Source organism: Danio aesculapii, chromosome 19 (assembly GCF_903798145.1).
Source record: "Danio aesculapii chromosome 19, fDanAes4.1, whole genome shotgun sequence".
NCBI lineage: Eukaryota > Metazoa > Chordata > Actinopteri > Cypriniformes > Danionidae > Danio > Danio aesculapii.
Genome location: NC_079453.1, coordinates 2282903 through 2303332, shown reverse-complemented (window position 1 = coordinate 2303332; position 20430 = coordinate 2282903). Strand labels below are relative to the sequence as shown.

The 20430-nt window shown below is 35.0% G+C and overlaps 1 protein-coding gene across 8 annotated transcripts; it reads left to right on the top strand.

The window, feature by feature from the left end:
* Positions 1 to 250: 250 nt before the first annotated feature.
* Positions 251 to 19228, top strand: LOC130246687 (NACHT, LRR and PYD domains-containing protein 3-like). Of its 8 annotated transcripts, XM_056479783.1 has the most exons (14): positions 251 to 416; positions 1588 to 1657; positions 3104 to 3191; positions 3294 to 3371; positions 4682 to 4760; positions 5021 to 5128; positions 5237 to 5344; positions 5453 to 5560; positions 9741 to 11489; positions 13235 to 13408; positions 14064 to 14237; positions 17187 to 17357; positions 17538 to 17711; positions 18153 to 19228. In XM_056479783.1, exons 5-14 carry the CDS (start codon positions 4711 to 4713, stop codon positions 18163 to 18165), a joined length of 2829 nt encoding a protein of 942 aa, XP_056335758.1. In that variant the 5' UTR covers positions 251 to 416; positions 1588 to 1657; positions 3104 to 3191; positions 3294 to 3371; positions 4682 to 4710; the 3' UTR covers positions 18166 to 19228. The 8 variants fall into 8 exon arrangements, with proteins under 8 accessions (XP_056335758.1, XP_056335760.1, XP_056335761.1 ...); XM_056479785.1 differs by lacking the exon at positions 1588 to 1657; XM_056479782.1 differs by lacking the exon at positions 251 to 416 and having other exon boundaries at positions 1439 to 1657.
* The last annotated feature ends 1202 nt before the right edge of the window (positions 19229 to 20430 follow it).

Below are 20430 nucleotides of genomic sequence, written 5' to 3'. Positions count from 1 at the left end.
CTCTATGCTTCAGGAGATAAGGATTTCAATATATTTAATAATATCATGTTGTTATTAATCTTTTTCTTGATGTCAGATTTTATTTTATTGAAGTCAGAATCCAAAAATCTCACAAAAATACTGTTCATGAGATACAAAATTGTATGATTATTCATAAACAAGTGAGATACCAGTTTCTCTCTTCCTCATAATCAAACTGGAATCAGACAGGATTAGCAGGTTTCCTCTCTTAAGTGAAAGTATTTGTGATTTACCTTGTAGAGTTACAGAGTTTTATGGGACGTGCTGCTCTTTTAAAAAAGTTGTTTGGTTGAGTCTATCTGCAGGACTTTATGTGTTGTGGAAACCTCAAACATATCAGGATCCTGTGATAAACTACAATAACATCTTGATCAAGGTGAAGGAGCGTCAGTCAGGTGAGCTGAAGTCAAGAAACCTCCTGATTTAAACATCCAGTTAATAATATTATCATATCTGATTTTTACATGGTGTACTATAGGCCTAGGTTTTATATAAGCTTACCTTAAAAATCTCTTTATATGTGTGTAATAATTAGCAAAGATTTAGAAATATCATTAGTTATCTGAGTTGTTTTTCAATGATGCTGGCTGTAGTCCAACATTCTACTAGGATATAGTGTAAGGAATAAAATGATGTCTTTATTAAATAATAAGCACAGTAAAGAACCCTTTTTTCTTCAAATTAAAGTCTGTTTGATCCGGATGTTTCTGCTGAATTCATTATTTTCAACTGAAGCTATACACTGAGTAGAGGACAGAGGTTTATTTTAGTGCTCTTCCACACATGGGTGTAAATCTAAAAAAACTCTAAACTATTCATTTAATAGTTAAAAATAAAAATGTTTTTTTAACTATCCACTAGCCAGGCTTAAATCTCAGTTGTGCCGGTTAAACTTGTTATTAAGCAGTGTTTGTTTCCTTGTGAGTGAGTGAGTGAGTGAGTGTGTGTGTGTGTGTGTGTGTGTGTGTGCACCTTGTATTACGTTGTGGGGACCAAATGTCCTCTCAAGTACAGCATTAAAAGTAAATTTTGACCTTGAGGACTTTTTTGGTCTTTATGAGGAAAACGATTCATGAATTAGACAAAATAAAGTGTTTGGGAAATGTGAAAGCGCAGATTGTTTCCTGTGAGTGTTGGGTTTAGGGGTAGAGAATATACAGTCTGGACAGTAGAAACATCATTACATCTATGTTTATGTTGTGAAATGGTCATATATTTTGTTATCTTTAGTTGTTTTGTTATCTTGTATTTTCCTCCTCTTGGGTTTATCCTGTAATTCGCAATAATTAAAAACACTTAAACCTAAAGGACATCTTGAGAACTTGATCACGAATGATTCTGAATCAAAATGCCCATACTATCCCTCTCTCATAACCAAGCTGTTTATGAACTGCACTGGACAGACTGCATTTTTCAAACAGGATTGATGACTTTTAGCACAGAAGTGAAAGAGTTTTGCATTTCAGTTGTGCATCATATCACACTAGACAATTTGATGCTTTACTCTGACAAAACAAGCAGAAAAGAGCTATAATAGCATAATAATAGTAAGTTTGTGTGTTGTAGAAACTCTAGATTTGAGAAAAACTGAACCTATTGGATAACCGTAGTAAACTACAGTAACTTCTTGATCAAGGTGAGTGAGCGCCAGTCAGGTGAGCTGCTTTCAGGACATTTCCTCATTCACTGAACTAAACTTAAAAAGCTTTATGTTTAAAACTTTAACTTTAAAACTTCAGACTTTGTCACAATCTTATTATATTTTCTATTTCTCTGAGGATGCACACTACATATACTACTTACACATGTTTGTGTATCCTGTATGCTTGATAATTAAAATAAAATAATAAAAAATAGTGTGAAGCTGACCCTGTCTAGTACAGAGGACTGAATGTAGAATATCAGCATTTCTCCAACACCAGTAAGGATTCATTAAGTCCAGTAGAGGGGTTAAAAAAGTGCATTTTTCCTTAAATTGGTCTTTAACGCATTGGAACAGTCAAGCCTCATTAACCCTTTTCACAGCGATATTTCCTGGCTGCTACAGAGGATGTGTTAAAATGGACAAAAAGAGTTTAAATTAGAGTTTGTAACAAAATAATTTTTTACTTTACCAAACTTTTTATAAATGACTGAACTTTTATTGAAGCTCACTGCTATATGAGTGTTTATTTACAACAAAACCAATCTCATTATCATTTTAATCTCCAGTCTCCAGTGAATAACTATTCATGTTTAGCTAACTAGCAAAAGACACTAGCCAGGCTTCTAACTCTGTCGATTAAGCTTGTCATATTACAGTGTTGTTTCCTTTTCTGGAAGAGTTGTGTGTATGAGTGTAAGTCAGTGTGCATGTGTGTCTGCATCTTGTTATTTTTTTAAGAGTTTTATTTTTTAGTAAGAGAGGCTATTTTCACACATAGATCTATCTAGCTTTGATTGCTCCTTATCTTTATTTTTTTTACCTTAAATTAAGTTGATGTATTTCTTAAAATAGTTTCTTATCAAATGATCATGGACATGTTGTCATAATGCACATCCCATTTCCTGGGGTAAATAAGTTAAATAAAGTAATACTGTATACATGAAGTAATGGCACATGTTTATAAATACACATTTTTAATATAGGAAAGTTAATTTATACAAACCAAAAAAAAGTGCTCAACATAAACTGCAGTAATTAAATTAATTAAATACTCTATAATTGATCTCTTTATAAATGTATTATTTAATGGATCATTAATTTTGAGCAACTTATAATTGACCTATAAAATATTTACAATAATTGAAAACACTTCAAATCAAACGTAATCACATTTCTCTATAAAGGACCACACACACTAAACTATAGCCATCATAGTCACAACCCTGACCTCCACAATTCAGTTCAGTACTGCTTAATCAAATAGTCATTTCATCTGCTATTACAGAGCCTTGAAAACATGAGACCACTAAAGGAAGGCTGAATAGTTTGATTTTCCCCTTTATAGTCCTGGACCATGTAATGTCGTTTCTACCTTCTACTCTATTTCAATAGAGTTATATGTTGACATTGTTAAATGACATCTCTTTCTTTCTCAAGCTGTTAATGACCTGAACTGGATGTGCTGGATTTTTCAAACTGGATTGGTGACTTGATGAAAGAAGCAAGAGAGTTTTCCATTTTAAATGTGCGCCATTTTACAGCAGAAGAAACTTCTGTAACTAGCATAAAAACAAGCATTAAAGTTAAATATTGCCATTATAATAGTAATATTTCTATACTTTTTCAGGAATTGGCATGTTGGGAAAGCATTAGATGAGCAAACTGTCAGGAAGCTGTGGTAAACTGCTGTAACTTTTTTATTCAGGTGAGTGAGCGTCAGTCAGCATTCAGAATACTTCCTCCTTCACTGAACTAACTATGAAAGGCTTTATTTATCAAAGCGATTTAAAATGTTTAAATATTTACCATTTAAATATTCATTAACATACATTATTTATTTTTTATTATTTTCTCTGTTTGTGTGGGGACTTTTTACTGTGTCAAAACTGGTCCTTAAAATATTACACGAGACAATGCACATTAGCACTTAAAATGGCTGACGCCTTGATCAATGCACTGACTACTGAACAAGGGTGCTATTTAAAAATCACCCCATGACATAAAACAACACTCAGCACTGAATGTGTGTTAGTGTTGTGATCTTATATATGTGTGTGTGTGTGTGTGTGTGTGTGTGTGTGTGTGTGTGTTTGTGTGTGTATACGTGTTTTTGTGACATATCAGGACACAAATCTGTATAATGACATAGGTATGACACAGGTATTACAAAAAGGAGGTGCAATATGAGGACATTGGTGACGTCCCCATTTCTCAAAAGGCTTATAAATCCCACAGGATGAGTTTAATCAGAGAGTAAAGCTGCACACTGTCTCATGTGATGGTTGGGTTTAGGGGTAGGGTGGGGTGAGGGCAATACAATATACGGTTTGGACAGTATTAAATGAATGGAAACCTATGTAATGTACCCACTTTTCACAAACACAATAACCAATAATGGGTAACAGCTGTGAGCTTAATCAGTGCAGGGGGTTATGGGATGTGTAGTCCGGGTGAAAGCAGAGGTACATGATAGATAACTGGATTGCCTCTAGTGAGTCTTTTGGGCAGATAATCATGAGAGAAAGTATTTATATTTGAGCTCCTGCCCTAAAGAAATCCATATGAACCATTAAGCTTTTAATGCACACTAAGAAGAATTTGTGTTTATTTAAATCTTGACGGCAAATGTGGTGGTTTGAGTCATAATTAATATTCAGCTAACTAGATCAGTCTTGCGGATGTGAGGCTTATAAAGCAGTGTTTATTTATTTCTCTTATTTATTATTCTGCAAAAGCTGAGTGTGCAAGTGTTTTTGTCCCATGTTTTGATTTATGCTGTAGGGGCATGTTGTTTTAATGCAGTGGTTTATTTAATGAAGTATATGTGGTATTAATTAAGTGAAATTAATAAATGAAAAAAATTGAATGAATATTTTTCTAAACCATGTTTCTTGTGTTTCATAATAGAGTCTTAATAGATATTTTAGTTATGTCTGACTGTAATGCAATCAAAACGGTAATAAATTAGGAAGTTAAAAAGGAAATAAAAGTGTCTTGTCTTTTTATTGTGTCTAGTGTGCAGCTCCATGAAGAGTGAATGAATCATGGAGGACAAACAAACAAGCAGTGTTGAAGATCTTAATCCAGGATGCAGGTACTTTAAACTTAGAAATAACTTAAGGTTTTAAAAATACTTTGCATGTCACATATTATAACCAAGTGTTTGCCAGGGTTCAGCATGAGAGAGATATAGAAAGGAATCAAATGATCTAAAACATGATTTTTGTACACTGCCCTAAATGAAAGAGCCAGTAAATATCTAAAATATAAGACGGGTGACATATTCTATGCGGAGTGGCATCAGTTCAACAATTTTGACTTTTTTTTTTCTCTTTGTCTGTAAATTCAATTCAGCAGTCAGAGGTCAGAAACACCAGAGCCCAGCGGTGTGTCTATGAAGTGTGACCAGTCAATAATAGAGCCAGTCAAATTTGATGAAGGACACACATCAACTGATCTGAGGTACAACATATTTGTCTTTAAGATATTCTTTATTTGATATGTAAGTAGATGGAAAATCCTGAATTCTTCTGTCTGATCTGACATATCTGTCCTGTAAATGCAATTCAGCAGTTGGAGATCAGAAACATCAGAGTCCAGCGGTGTGTCTATGAAGTGTGACCAGTCAATAATAGAGCCAGTCAAATTTGATGAAGGACACACATCAACTGATCTGAGGTACAACATATTTGTCTTAAAGATATTCTTTATTTGATATGTAAGTAGATGGAAAATCCTGAATTTTTCTGTCTGATCTGACATATCTGTCCTGTAAATGCAATTCAGCAGTCAGAGGTCAGAAACACTAGAGTCCAGCTTTGTCTCCATGCAGAGTGACCAGTCAATAAAAGTGCCATTCAAATTTGATGGAGGACACACACCAGCTGATCTGAGGTATTTTACTTTGACAAAAGTTCCTTTCACACACTCTGGGCCCTATCATACACCCAGCGCAATGCAGCGCAAGGCACGATGCTATTGTTGTTTGCTAGTTTCTGCTTGATGCAAGGGTCATTTTGACGTTTTGCAGCACCCTGTTTAAATAGCAAATGCATTTGCGCTCGTATGTGCGCCCATAGGTGTTCTGGTCTAAAAAAGGAGGTGTGCAAAGGCGCATTGTTGGCGCGTTGCTATTTTGAGGAACTAAAATAGACTGCTCAATAGACCAGCTGAGAGCAGGTCTAAAATATTATTTTCTACATGAATATAAACACCACTGCCTTCATGCCTTCTTCATCTCAGGCGGCTTTTTTTAGTTTATTCATGACAGTTTGCTTTTGTAAAGTTATTATTAGCAGTATTATTTATTATCTGCATATTTATATTTGTTTTATTAAAAACAAGCTTAGATTTGCCCACCTGTCAGGTTTTAGACCATATGGGGCATAGCATGTGTCATTGGATATAACTCAGTTTTTTGACCACACTTCGTTATTATTGTTCATTTATTCGTTTGCTGGAAATTAGAACTGAATTTAGAAATAGTTTTGAAACAAATCCTTGCGCTTAAACAAAATTATTTATGTAGGCTAATGTATGTCTGTGCGTACAACACGTTTCCTTATCCACGAAAGAGAGTAAAAGTGAAAGTTAATAATGAGGAGGCTCTTTTCTCATTGTCGAGCTGCAGATGCTCTGTTTAACTGTTTTCTCGCTAGTGAAGCGTTCAGTTTTTCCACTTACAAAGTCTGCCATGGAAATAGCAAATGCGCTGTGGTGTGACGCAACTGACTCTTAAAGGGAATGGGAGATGAGACTCTGATTGGTTTATTCTCAAAACACACCTATAACTCATTAAAAGAATAAGCACAACCCTGTTAGACCATCCAGAACGTATTTATTCATCCTTAAAATAGCAAAAGTGGATTTTGACATGCCCTTAATGCTTTTGTGTCATGCGCTTTGGACTTTTGCGCATGGATCGTCAAAATAGACCCCACTGTCTTTAAATTTCAGTTAAGATATAATTTGTGAACAGGATATTTTCAAAAATACTGGTAAATCAGAGAGCTGTCCATCAAAATCTTACTGGCCAATCAGAGTAGACTGCTGTTAAGGCCTTCACCTGAGAGGTTTGTGCCAATATATTGAACAAAATTTGCAAAGCGTAAAATTTGTGAATCACGTTCACTAGTGATAATCGGCAACAACATTTGATACATTTATGTATCATGCACTACCAAAATGTTTTATTATTTCTGACTGAGGTCATTTGTTTTTCATTTTCAATTTTGTCAGAGTGTTTTTCCTCTTGTAATGGTGTATTTTATGTTTTCTGAAAAAGTTATGTTCATTTCCATTGAAACAAATATAATTCCACAAGTCTGCCACAAGATAAAAAATGTGTTTGTTATGAACCAAACAATGTCCACAACATATTTTTAGTTGTTAAATGTTATATTTTGGGGATTAAAGAGGATTGTTGGAATAAATCATTTAAGAGATTTGAGTTGTGTAGGAATATTTTCTTATAAGACAATTTTCATTAATAGTGCAATATATAAATATGAAGGTTATGAAAAACATGATGAATACAAATGCACAAAGAAACAGCATAAAAAATAAGCACTTTTTAAAGAAAAATGGAAGAAGGAAGATAAAAACAAATAAAAAACAAAATGAGTCTTACTAATTATTGAAGAGCCAAACTAACATTACCAAACCCTACCTAATCCTACCAAAAACAAAATGAAGAGAATAACCTGTAAGCTTAAGCATATATGATACCCAGCCTGGCCTGTTCTTTCTAATTACAGAAAAATACAATGTGCTTGCCCAGAAACCTATTGTATTGAACAGATATTAACTGTGTTATGTAAAGACAAACATCTGCTGGAGGATAAACCAATATAAGAATATATAAGAATATATATAAGTCCTATATAAGAATATATAAGAATATATATATAAGTTCTATATAAGAATATATAAGAATATATATATAAGTTCTATATAAGAAAATATAAGAATATATATAAGTTCTATATAAGAATATATAAGAATATATATATAAGTTCTATATAAGAATATATAAGAATATATATATAAGTTCTATATAAGAATATATAAGAATATATATATAAGTTCTATATAAGAAAATATAAGAATATATATAAGTTCTATATAAGAATATATAAGAATATATATATAAGTTCTATATAAGAAAATATAAGAATATATATAAGTTCTATATAAGAATATATAAGAATATATATATAAGTTCTATATAAGAAAATATAAGAAAATATAAGAATATATATAAGTTCTATATAAGAATATATAGAACAAAACAATGAAGAGAAAAAAGAATAAAAGTACATCCATGCTAGAAATACATCAGACAAAGCAAAATACTATGGCACGTAACAAGGCACTGGGCAATTTTACACATAACATAGGCTTTTTTACACTTTAAAAAGTTAACACTGGGTCATTCTAAACTCTGTGTAAACTGATCCCTGGGTTTTCTTGATTTACATATCGCACTTTATCTGAGATTAAAGGTGTTTGTCAGGGGCATAGATTTAGGGTGGACGGAGGGACGTGTCCCCACCAATATCCACCGACCATTGAAATGTCGCCACCAATAATTTAATCTGCTCAAAAAAAAACGGCGCTGTCAACGTTAATTTAGACATACAGAAAGGGTTAAATGACGTTCTCTCCTCGAGTCCTCCCGCCCCCAAAACACATATGGACATTTTGATTGGCTGTGCATTTCCCTGCTGTCATGTGAGGGGTGTGGCTGCGTTTAGATACAAGCAGCGCCAAATGCAGTGGATTGTTTTTTTTTTCCCGTGCAAGAATAAGGTGTGTTGGGTGACACATGCAAGCGATGATGGTGGCAGCAAAAAAAAAGTAGTCTTTAGGTTTTTTCAACGAAAATAGTAATAGTAATGCTTGTGTTTTTTTCCCTGCTTTAACACGCAGTATATCGTTATAGCAGACTGATATAGTGAATAATGAACTGCAGTATAAACAGCTAAATGTAAAAGTATATGATCCCGCTAGTTCTTTAATCTCTCAGAGTAGCATGTCCACTTTCGGTTGAAACAGTTTGTCAGAAAAATTACAACCTGTGTATAGGTGTAATATTGATATGTGAGATGACATGTTTCATTTGCACTATGGCTAAAATAAACGTAAGTCTTTATTAAACTCTCTTCATCAGTTAATACACATTCTTTTAACATTACACTATCAGACCCATAGCCAGCTCATGGAAAGGGATGGTTATTTTTTTCCTGAAAAACTGATCCTTTTTGCAGTTATTTGCCTGATTTTCTATTTAATAACGACGTATAAATATTACATTTTAGTGATATATTAAGAACTAATTATTGCTGGATTAGCTTGTTGGATGGTTATCATAACCCTGCTTTTTGATGTACCAAAAAATATTTCCAACCATTTTGTCAAATTGCGTAGCATACTATTTTAAGTTAAAGTTAAATTTGTTTATTTACAAAAGTGCATTTAAACTGTAAGGTTTATATTACAGTTTTATAACTAATGAAATGTTTGAATAAAGAAATATTGAAGAGATGCCTATTTTTAAAATACTAATTTATCATCATCTATCATTACATTGAAATTTTTTTAGAAATCTATTAAACTTGTTTTAAATTAAAAACTGATGCCTATAGGTAAATAAAAAAACTAGCCAGCACATTCAACTTTCCTCAGTCACAATTTGACCATTTGAATAAAAATAATAAAAAAATTACAAATATGAATAATCCAACTTTTGGTCTTTCAAACCACTCTTGGCTATGGGCCTGACTATTTAACTTAATAACTTGTGTGAAGAGAGTATTAATTAATAATATATTTTAATAGCTGTTATATAATTAATAGCATATATATATATATATATATATATATATATATATATATATATATGCTAATAATTATGTATATATATGAGGGGGGGGGGGGGGGGTTCATTCACCCGTCCCACCAATGTCTAGTGCAAATCTACACCCTTGGTGTTTATAATGGCAACAGGTCTTTGCCTCATTTCATTTACATTCTGTAATCTTGACATGTGTGATCTGTAACTTTAATCTTTCAGTCTCAATGCTCAACTGCCTGAAAACCAACTCAAATCAAATCTGCTGAAGAAGTTTCAGTGCGTGTCTGAAGGAACACAAAGAAACCGAACACTCCTGAATGAGATCTACACCGAGCTCTACATCACAGAGAGTGACAGTGGAGAGATCAATAATGAGCATGAGCTGAGACAGATTGAAACACAATCCAGGAGATCAGCAACAGAGGACACACCGATCCAATGCAGAGACATCTTTACACCTTTACCTAATCAAGACAAAGCCATCAGAACTGTGCTGACCAAGGGAGTCGCTGGTATTGGGAAAACAGTCCCTGTGCAGAAGTTCATTGTGGACTGGGCTGAAGAGAAAGAGAATCAGGACATCCAGTTCATATTTCCACTTCCTTTCAGAGAGATCAACCTGATGAAGGACAGAAAACTCAGTCTGTCAGATCTGCTGTCTGTGTTTTTCCCTGAAACTAAACAAATACAATTATCCAGTGATGAATATAAAGTGTTGTTCATCTTTGATGGTCTGGATGAGTGTCGTCTCTCTCTGGACTTTAATAGTGATGTGAAACTGCGTAATGTCTCTGAATCCGCCTCAGTGGACGTGCTGCTGACGAACCTCATTGCAGGGAATCTGCTTCCCTCTGCTCTCATCTGGATCACCTCCAGACCAGCAGCAGCAGATCTCATTCCCTCTGAGTTTGTCCATCGAGTGACAGAGGTACGAGGCTTCAATGACCCTCAGAAGGAGGAATACTTCAGGAAGAGAATCAGAGATCAGAGTCTGGCCGATACAATCATCTCACACCTGAAGTCCTCCAGGAGCCTCCACATCATGTGCCATATCCCAGTGTTCTGCTGGATCTCAGCCACTGTTCTGGAGAAGATCTTCAGTCAAGCAGAGAGAGGAGAGATTCCCAAGACTCTCACTCAAATGTACACACACTTCCTGATCATGCAGACCAACATCAGACATGAGAAGGACTATGAGGAGAAGGTCAAAGATGGAGACATGATCCTCAAACTAGGGAAACTGGCTTTTGAGCAGCTTGAGAAAGGCAACCTGATCTTCTATGAGGAAGACCTGAGAGAGTGTGGCCTTGATGTGACAGAAGCATCAGTTTACTCAGGATTGTGCACTCAGATCTTCAGAGAGGAGTTTGGCTTCAGTCAGGGGAAAGTTTTCCGCTTTGTTCATCTGAGCATCCAGGAACATCTAGCAGCTCTATATGCTCATCTCTTCTGTACAGAAAACTCCATAAAGTTATACTGGAAATCATTTAATCCATTAATTGTTCTTCATCAGAGTGCTGTGAATGAGGCTTTACAGAGTAAGAATGGACATCTGGATCTTTTCCTGCGTTTTCTTCTGGGTCTCTCATTGGAATCCAATCAGACTCTCTTGCGAGAGCTACTGAAACAGACAAGAAGCTGCTCTTACAACAAAAGGAAAACAGTTCAGCTCATCAAGCAGAAGATCAAAGAAATAGACTGTCCAGAGAGATCCATCAATCTGTTCCACTGTCTGAATGAACTGGGTGATCAATCACTGATGAAGGAGATCCAGGATTATCTGAAATCAGAAAAAATAGGAGAAACCAAACTCTCCTCTTCTCAGTGGTCAGCTCTGGTTTATGTGTTGCTGACATCAGAGCAGAAGATGGAGGATTTTGATCTAAATCAGTTTATTGGAACCCAAAACACAGCAGATGAAGTTCTTCAGAAACTGCTGCCTGTGGTGAAAGAATCCAGATCAGTTCAGTAAGTCACACTGATAAAAGTCACTGTTCACTACATAAAATATGGTCACAATTTTTTGTGGTAAAATGTACAAAAGTACACACATCAATGTAAATGGATGCTCAGCCAAACAGCAAAAAACTCCAAAGCTAAACAATACCAATTTATAAAATAAAATGTGTTTGCCTTTTTAAACTTAGTGTGTCATTTTGAGCACACCGGCTCTTCATCAGACAGTATTTATCACATCATGGTGCTCTTCTTATACACTTCCGGATCCCTTGATCTCATACATTATCTCACAACAAAAAATAGAAACATAAACATTAGTAAATTACACAACCTACATAGTCAAAACGAAAAGATGAAAAAATCCTAAGAATACATCCCAAATAAAGAAAAACATAACAGAATATAACAAAGAAATGCAAAAAAAAAGCCAAAAAACCTTTACCCAAAACAACTAATTAAACATTAAAGAAAAGGACGAATATCAAACTCCTCATGTAAACATCTTGGAGACAATGTAAAGTTAAAATCCAAAAGGCTTCACGGTGAAACACCAATTTATTAGGATTTCTCAACCTCAGATCTTAAATGGTCTACATAAACATTAATAAAATTGGATTTGGGGATTAACTTTTACCCAATTACCACTGAAATTGCAGACCATGATCATTTTAAAATTGTTACAGTTTCAAGACTAATTTTGATATCAAGGTGCCTGCTGAGAATGCCTTGTGTAGTGCATAGGTCTATTTTGTCCCTATGTTACACCCCTTATTTGATATTATTTGTCCCTGTTACGTCCCTTGTATCGACAGTATTTATTGTCTACAATACCAGTGAAAATATGAGTGAAAAGCTAGTGCAGTGGAAGAAAAATATTTATAGTATGTATAAATAAATTAGTTGAAGGGGAGGAGGTAGTATTTAAGTGTATTCTTAGAGTATCAGTTAACTGGGCGATTTCAAGAAAAAACACATTTTATCTGACAGATCAGCATTTAGACAAGATTACTGCATGCAAATCAAAATTCTCTCCAATTAGCCCCTCACAAGAGAGACTGTCCTCACAGAGACTCGTTCAAAAAAGCCAAGAGAATGTGCCATTGAAATTTGAGTTACTTTTAAAACTTGGCGATTTATACAGGCAGACAGACAGATCCTCCAATGCCTATCATACCTGAAACATAGGCTTAAACACCACACCCACCTACAAACAGAAGCATATACACATAACACACATTAATTCATTCATTCATTTTCTTGTCAGCTTAGTCCCTTTATTAATCTGGGGTCGCCACAGCGGAATGAACCGCCAACTTATCCAGCGTTTGTTTTATGCAGCGGATGCCCTTCCAGCTGCAACTGATCACTGGGAAACACATACACACTCATACACTATACGGACAATTTAGCCTACCCAATTAACCTGTACGGCATGTCTTTGGACTGTGGGGGAAACCAGAGCACCCGGAGGAAACCCACGTGAATGCAGGGAGAACATGCAAACTCCACACAGAAACGCCAACTGACCCAGCCGAGGCTCGAACCAGCGACCTTCTTGCTGAGAGGCGACAGCACTACCTACTGCGCCACTGCGTCGTCACACCCACATTAATATGAGTGTAAAATGATCTATGAGTCTAATATAAAGTGCCTTACATTGGAAGAAAAAATGTATTATATCACTATAGGTAATTTTTAACTAAAGCAATGCAAGAAGAAGAGAAAAGGCTGAAGAGTGTCATTGTTCTCTACAGGTTGAAATATTGTGGAGTCACAGCTGAAGGTTGTGCTGCTCTGGCTTCAGTTCTGAGATCAAACTCTTCACTCCTGACTGAACTGGATCTGTCTGTAAATAAAGTAGGAGACTCAGGAGTGAAGCTGCTCTCTGATGCACTGAAGGATCCTCACTGTAAACTGGAGATACTGAGGTAAATCATCTCTTTGATTCACAGACACTGGAACCCACAAAGAAATATTGAAATTCATTTATAGTTGTATAGTATTTATGACAAAGATTTAAGATCAATTGTTGAGATTTATCCATTAAAAATGCCATAAACAATGTAGCATAAAACATAATACATTATGTAATTATAATAATACAAAATGTAATAAAAAAGTAGTTTTTGTCATTACACCTGATGAAGTAACCTTTTTTCCAGCTTAAGTCAGTACCGTGATAATACCATATAGCAATATAGCAATAAAAGTTTTAGTATTTAATCCCAACAGGAAATTTTTATACCATCAGAAGCTTAGTCAAATACTTTTCCTGATTCACACTCCGGGATAGAGACGGAAAGTACATTATCTCACTTATTACATGACTAATTAGTCAATAAATAATAAAAGGACATGACACATTGAGTTCATAGTGCAATTTTGAGATTCACACATTTAAAAATAGGATTCTCATGTTTTATGCAATTAAACTGAACTTCCTCAAGCATTTTCAAATGGTTCTGAAGCTCAGACTGGAGCTGTTAATGATGTTGTGCATCAAGTCTGTCTTTGTGTGAAGTTTCTGCTTCTCTGAGCTGTTGATCCTGAACTGAGAGACCAGAGTGTCATTGTTTTCTGCAGGTTGAGTGATTGTGGAGTCACCGCTAAAGGTTGTGGTGCTCTGGCTTTAGCTCTGAGATCAAACTCTTCCCTCCTGACTGAACTGAATCTGTCTGGAAATAAAATAGAAGACTTAGGAGTGAAGCGGCTCTCTGATGGACTGAAGGATCCTCACTGTAAACTGAAGATACTGAGGTAAATCATTTATCTGAATCACAGACACTCGGACCCACAAAGAAATATTGACATCATTTATAGTTATATTTATGACATTTGTGATATATTTATGTTGGAAACATGCAACATGCTAATTCATGCTAGAATCATGCTGATTCATGCTGGAATTATATTAATTCATGATAGAATCGTGCTAATGACATGCTAATTCATGTTTTAATATATAATGTAATATGCTTTTTAATTTATGTTGCCTTTACCTAAGAATGGCCTCATTTAACTCGGTCTAGACCAGGGGTGGGCAAACTCGGTCCTGGAGGGCCGGTGTCCTGCACAGTTTAGCTCCAACTCTAATCACACACACCTGCTTGTAGATTTCTAGTGATCTTAAAGACACTGATTAGCATGTTCAGGTGTGTTTGATTAGTGTTGTAGCTAAAGTATGCAGGACACCGGCCCTCCAGGACCGAGTTTGCCCACCCCTGGTCTAGACAGCGGTCAATCACTGGTGACCTTTTCAATTTCTAGCCACTCCCAAACAACTAATTGCAGCACTCTAGCAACTGTCCCATAGACTTCACAAAAGACAATGACAAAAGACTGTGATTGAATCAAACTTTGTGAGCTCATAACTCTGCATCAGGCTGTCCTACAGACTAGAGCAGTGGTCCTCAACCACCAGGCCGCAGACCGGTACCGGTTCATGGATCAATTGGTACCGGGCCTCACAAGATATCATTAATTATTTCCGTTTTATTTATTCTGTAAGTCTGAACGATCTTTTATTTTGAAAAATGATTGTATTCTCTCGGTTACATCTCGGTCAGTTGAGCACCCAAATTGAACCCACAAGCAGCAACATGAATAAGAAACAGACGTCTTTGGAAAGTTTTTTTTGCTAAGTGGAAAAGGCCCAGTGAAGTACCCACGAACTACCAAGGAAAAGATCCGCAACTCATTTGTCATCAAATCAGGTGAATCCAGCATGTCTGTGCAAAAAGATCAGCTGCTGGAGATCGCAAATGACGGCTGCCTTTTGGGGGCCGTTCGCATATCGCGTCTTTCTAAAGTTCACGCAAGTTTGTTATTTCCAATGGAGGTGTGTGGTTTGCTTTAGCAAGTGGCGTGACGCGCTCACATCTTCAGGACAGACACAGTTGAATGAATTTTGGAGAAAGGCTTATTTGTTTTATTTTGGCTAGAATAAAAGCAGGTTTAAATATTTTGAAACCTATGTTAAGGTCAATATTATTAGCCCCCTTAAACAATATATATTTTTGATTGTCTGCAGAAGAAACTACTGTTATACAATGACTTGCCTAATTACCCTAATTAAGCTTTTGAATGTCACTTTAATCTGAATTTTGAAAAATATCTAGTAAAATATTATGTGCTGTCATCATGGCAAAGATAAAATAAATCAGTTATTAGAAATGAGTTATTAAAACTATTATGTTTTCAAATGGGTTTAAAAAAAACTTCTTTCCATTAAACAGAAATTAGGGGAAAACGGGGGGCTAATAATTCAGGAGTGCTAATAATTCTGACTTCAACTGCATATATACTGTTATTTTTCTCCCTGTGAATAAGGAAAGAGAAACAAATACAATATAATAAAAATATGAAACAAACTGGTACTGGTACCGCAGTCCTTCAGTCAAGAGCAGTGAGGGATTCTGTCCTTTTGTTGTTTGATTAATGATAAAGCAGTCGGCCGCAGGAATATTGCGCGCTGTCACTTTAAGAGCACTACGATTCTGATTAATGCTTTCTCTTTCACATGTCTTTTGATAAGGGTCAATATGAATAAAAAATAAGGGTCAATATGAATAATGAAAGCGCTCACGTTAAGAGGACTTTAGATGTTAAGAGGACTTTAGACAGCACCATACGGTCTCATTCGCGCTTTTAAAATCATGAATGATTGGAATGTACATCAATGAACGATGTGCATCCCGTGCTGCAAAAGGTACATTACAGTACATGCTTTTAGTCATTTTCACGTGAAACTGAGCTTTGCAGATACAAATGTGTACAATTGGAAAGGGGTCATATATGATGCAATAATCATTTTATCTCCATTAATGTTTTTTTATAATCATTAGAAGCCAAAATTGAAATCGAAACCGAATTTTCGATTAATTGCACAGCTCTACTACATAGTAATTAATGGCTTCGGGAAGTTAAAAAATCTCCAGAAATGGTTTTATATGCTCATTTATTTCTCCATAAAATAAAAACAGAAGGTCCATAATTGACCATATTTGTATTGGTTGTGAATATTAATGAGCTCCTCTCTGACTATCACGGACTCTGACTATCATGCAGCTATCACGGACACACACACACACACACACACATTCAGCATGATGTATGCTGAACAAGGGAAATATAACAATACTTGTTAAAAAAAACTATTTTAACAAATGGAGTACATGCCTAGTTAAATGTTTTTTATACTGGAGAAATGTTTATACTGATCTCTTATTATTTGACTAAGCCTAGGTTTACCCAGCTTTTTTATATAGCGCCTTTAATCATTTTGCAAAACTATTTTAAATGGATTGTTTAGACATGCTGTTTTTGATTGGGGTTTGTTAGTAGACGAGTAGGTTACACATTTTCAGTTTAAACTTTGCAGCACATGTCCTTGAGTAATTTCATCTTCTAAGTCACAGATCATGAAATGTTAAAATCATGCTTTTTTATTTTCACATTTTTATTTACAGCATTAATTGACAGCAGGCAATAAATGAACTTCATAAGAGAAAACCAGTAGTTCAATGTGAAATCAGACATTGAGGAATCCCCTCATTATGTTGGAATTTTTCAAGCTTCGTTTTCAAACAGTTCAGAAGCTCAGACTGGAGCTGTTAATGATGTTTGTCTTTCTGACTGTGAGGTTTCTGCTTCTCTGAGCTGTAGATCCTGAACTCAGAGACTGAAGAGTGTCATTGTTCTCTACAGGTTGACGGATTGTACAATCACAGATGAAGGTTGTGCTGATCTGGCTTCAGCTCTGAAATTAAATTCACACCTGACTGAACTGGATCTGACATGGAATACACTAGGAGACTCAGGAGTGAAGCGGCTCTCTGATGGACTGAAGGATCCTCACTGTAAACTGGAGAAACTGAGGTAAATACATGTCGCAATTAACGAGCAGGGGGCAGGTTGGGGGGGGGGGACTCTCGAGTTTATGTTATAGGAGGAGGTTGGGCCCCTTTATAGTAATTCTGGGGGCAGCTCTGAACTTTAGATTTAATAATGTTGTAGATGCTGAACGGAGAGACTGAAGAGTGTCATTGTTCTCTACAGGTTGAGTCGTTGTAAAGTCAGAGAAGAAGGTTGTGCTGCTCTGGCTTCAGCTCTGAAATCAAACCCTGACCACCTGAGAAAACTGGATCTGACTGGAAATGAACAAGGAAACAATGGAGTGAAGCTGCTCTCTAAATTAAAGGCTGATCCATGTTATAAACTGGACACTCTTATGTGAGTATTGATAAACTGTATTCTAATGTTAATTTAGATTTTCGTTGTTGTTAATTATATATTATGAACATTTTTCAATGTTTATTTTGCTTGTAGTAATTAGTTTGATCTGTGGGTAAAATTAATGATATGTTTCTGATAAAGAGATTTTAGTTAGTTTACTATTACTATAGCAATATTCAGGATAGATATGTGGTGGAAATCATGTTTGTTTGTTAACCCTCTGTTGCCGATTTTAATCAAGAACTTTGTTTCAGCTGACCATAAAAGGACAAATGTAAACATACACATGATCCCAAAGACATAGATCACAAATATTTTATTTTTGACATTATTTATAATAGTTACAGTAATATCTCTTTAATAAAGAAAAAGTTTTTGCTCTAAAATGCATAATGCAGTAATATCACACACATCTGACCGTCTGTGTTTTATTTACAGATTCGGATATTAACCGGAGCTTCTCTGGATCAGCTGCTGGTGAATAAAGAGTCACTTCCGTCACATTCAATACACGCACACACACACACACACACACACACACACACGCACACACACGCACACACACACACACACACACACACAGATTTTTTTTAAATGTAGTATTAACAGTTTTACAAACTGTAGCCTGTTTGAGGCAATATGTGTGGTTCTAATGTTACACAATTTCAGCAGAAGATTAAATGACATTTGTGTAAAGAGTTTATAATTACATTAATAAGAGACTCTTCATTCATACTTTACATGATAGTTGTGTAAAACAGATATTTATGTTGTAGAATATTGTACATAATGTGGATAAAAACACATCTGAACTCAAGACACACTTTAAGACGCTGGTTAATGTATAGTCAGTGATGTTGACTCACTCAAAGGTTCTGTTTTGATCAGTCAGGCTTATGGTGGATGGTAAACTCTACCTTTTTATACTGTGGTGAAGGTGAACAGGGTGTGAAGTTGTTCATCTTGTACGTCCGGCAGAAAAGCGGCTCCTCTTTTGTTTCCACTTTGACCTGTAATGGACTGTAGTCTCCTTCATCTACCTGTTCCTGTCTGAAACACATGCAGGAGGGGTAATATAGGATAAACGCAGGTATTTTACTCTTGAGGAGAACATCTTGATCATGTAGAGGGTAATAACTGTGATGGACACTATATTGGCTACATCAGTATTTGCCTATATTAATATTATTATTGTTTTGTACTAACTGATAATCTGATTGACCTGATGATGGAGGCTTTGTGTTTTTCAATATACATACATGACAAAGGTACTAAAGTTGTTTTTGCTGCTTTGTCCATATAAAAAGATATGAAAATGAAAAGTTGTGAAGAGTTTTACAAGATTCAAGTTAAGAGATTTACAGAAAGGGTGTTTTTGTTGTGCTTTGAAGGATACAATTGCAAAAAAAATAAATAAATCTGTTTTTGCAAATGAACTCTTTAAATAGTATAAAAAGCATATTCTACAATGGTACTCATAAGTAAATAAACAGATGTTAAAGACTCATCTGAAATGTTTGTTTTTCTTTGTAAACATGGAGATATATTTATACCAGCGCTGTCCAATCCTGCACATTTTACCTTATCAATCTCTAATCAATCACACCTGAAGCAGATGATCTGGGTTTTGCTGGACATATTAGAAACATTCAGACAGGTGTGTTTAAGTAGGTATGAGTTAAATCTGCAGGACAGTATCCCTTCAGGACTGAGTTTGGACATGTGTGTGGTACACAATGCTGATTATAATCTTAATAGGTGAAAGCCTGAGTTAGTGAATTGTCCCAGTATCAGCTGACCTCTCCTCTCTACAGAGGTCAGGTTTTGCTGGTCAATCCTCCACACAACGCCCCACACCTCGTCTCCTTCACTGCAGTCGCCTAAAAGACCCAAATCCAGCCTGTAGCCCTGAGACACACCACACCATATCAGACGAATGATGCTTCAATTTAGACAATGATAGATTAATATATTTGTGCATTGGCACTTCATATCAGTGGTTTTCAAGCTGGCACCACCTGGAATAAAAATAATAATGTCTACAAAATTATGATTAAAAAACATTCAAATAAGCAACACAACAGTTTATTAAAATCAATAAATAAAGCCTAATTGTTACATTATGATTAAAGTAAATGATGTTTATTTAAATGAATATAGTATGATAAACTTTAGATCAATATAAACTGATAAATTAACCATTTCACAAGTCATATTTTTGATAATTGTAGTTATATTTTTACAGTATATATTGGGTCTTTATTAACTTTATTAACATCTTTTACATTTCAGATGAGATACTTTACAGGAGCATGATCATATTTGCTGGCATGTAGTTAATTAAAACCATAAAACTATTTTATTATTTGAAATCGATGTTAGTAAAATATAATTAATCTGAACTATATAAACCATTTTTAGGAGTAATACAGAAAGCATCAACTTCAAAAATTATAAAATAAAATCTAAAATAACAAAACTAGTTAAATGATAATAATATACTTTAATAAAGACTGATTAAATACATTCAAATAAACATTTAAATACATAAAGCCTACAATATATATGATCCTAAATTCAATAAATAAAATTGACAAATTAGTGAATAAATAAAACATCTGTCAGTGCAGTGATAATTACAAAAAGTCATCATTATAGTTCTAGATATTATATTGTAGGCTACATTTATTATGTTTATTTTTCTTTGTGTATTTCT

Coding starts and splice junctions, on each gene's coding strand:
- LOC130246687 (XM_056479789.1), top strand. CDS start 4,711: ATGGAGGACAAACAAACAAGCAGTGTTGAAGATCTTAATCCAGGATGC. Junction 13,409..14,063: donor TGTAAACTGGAGATACTGAG/GTAAATCATCTC, acceptor TGTTTTCTGCAG/GTTGAGTGATTGTGGAGTCA. Junction 14,238..17,186: donor TGTAAACTGAAGATACTGAG/GTAAATCATTTA, acceptor TGTTCTCTACAG/GTTGACGGATTGTACAATCA.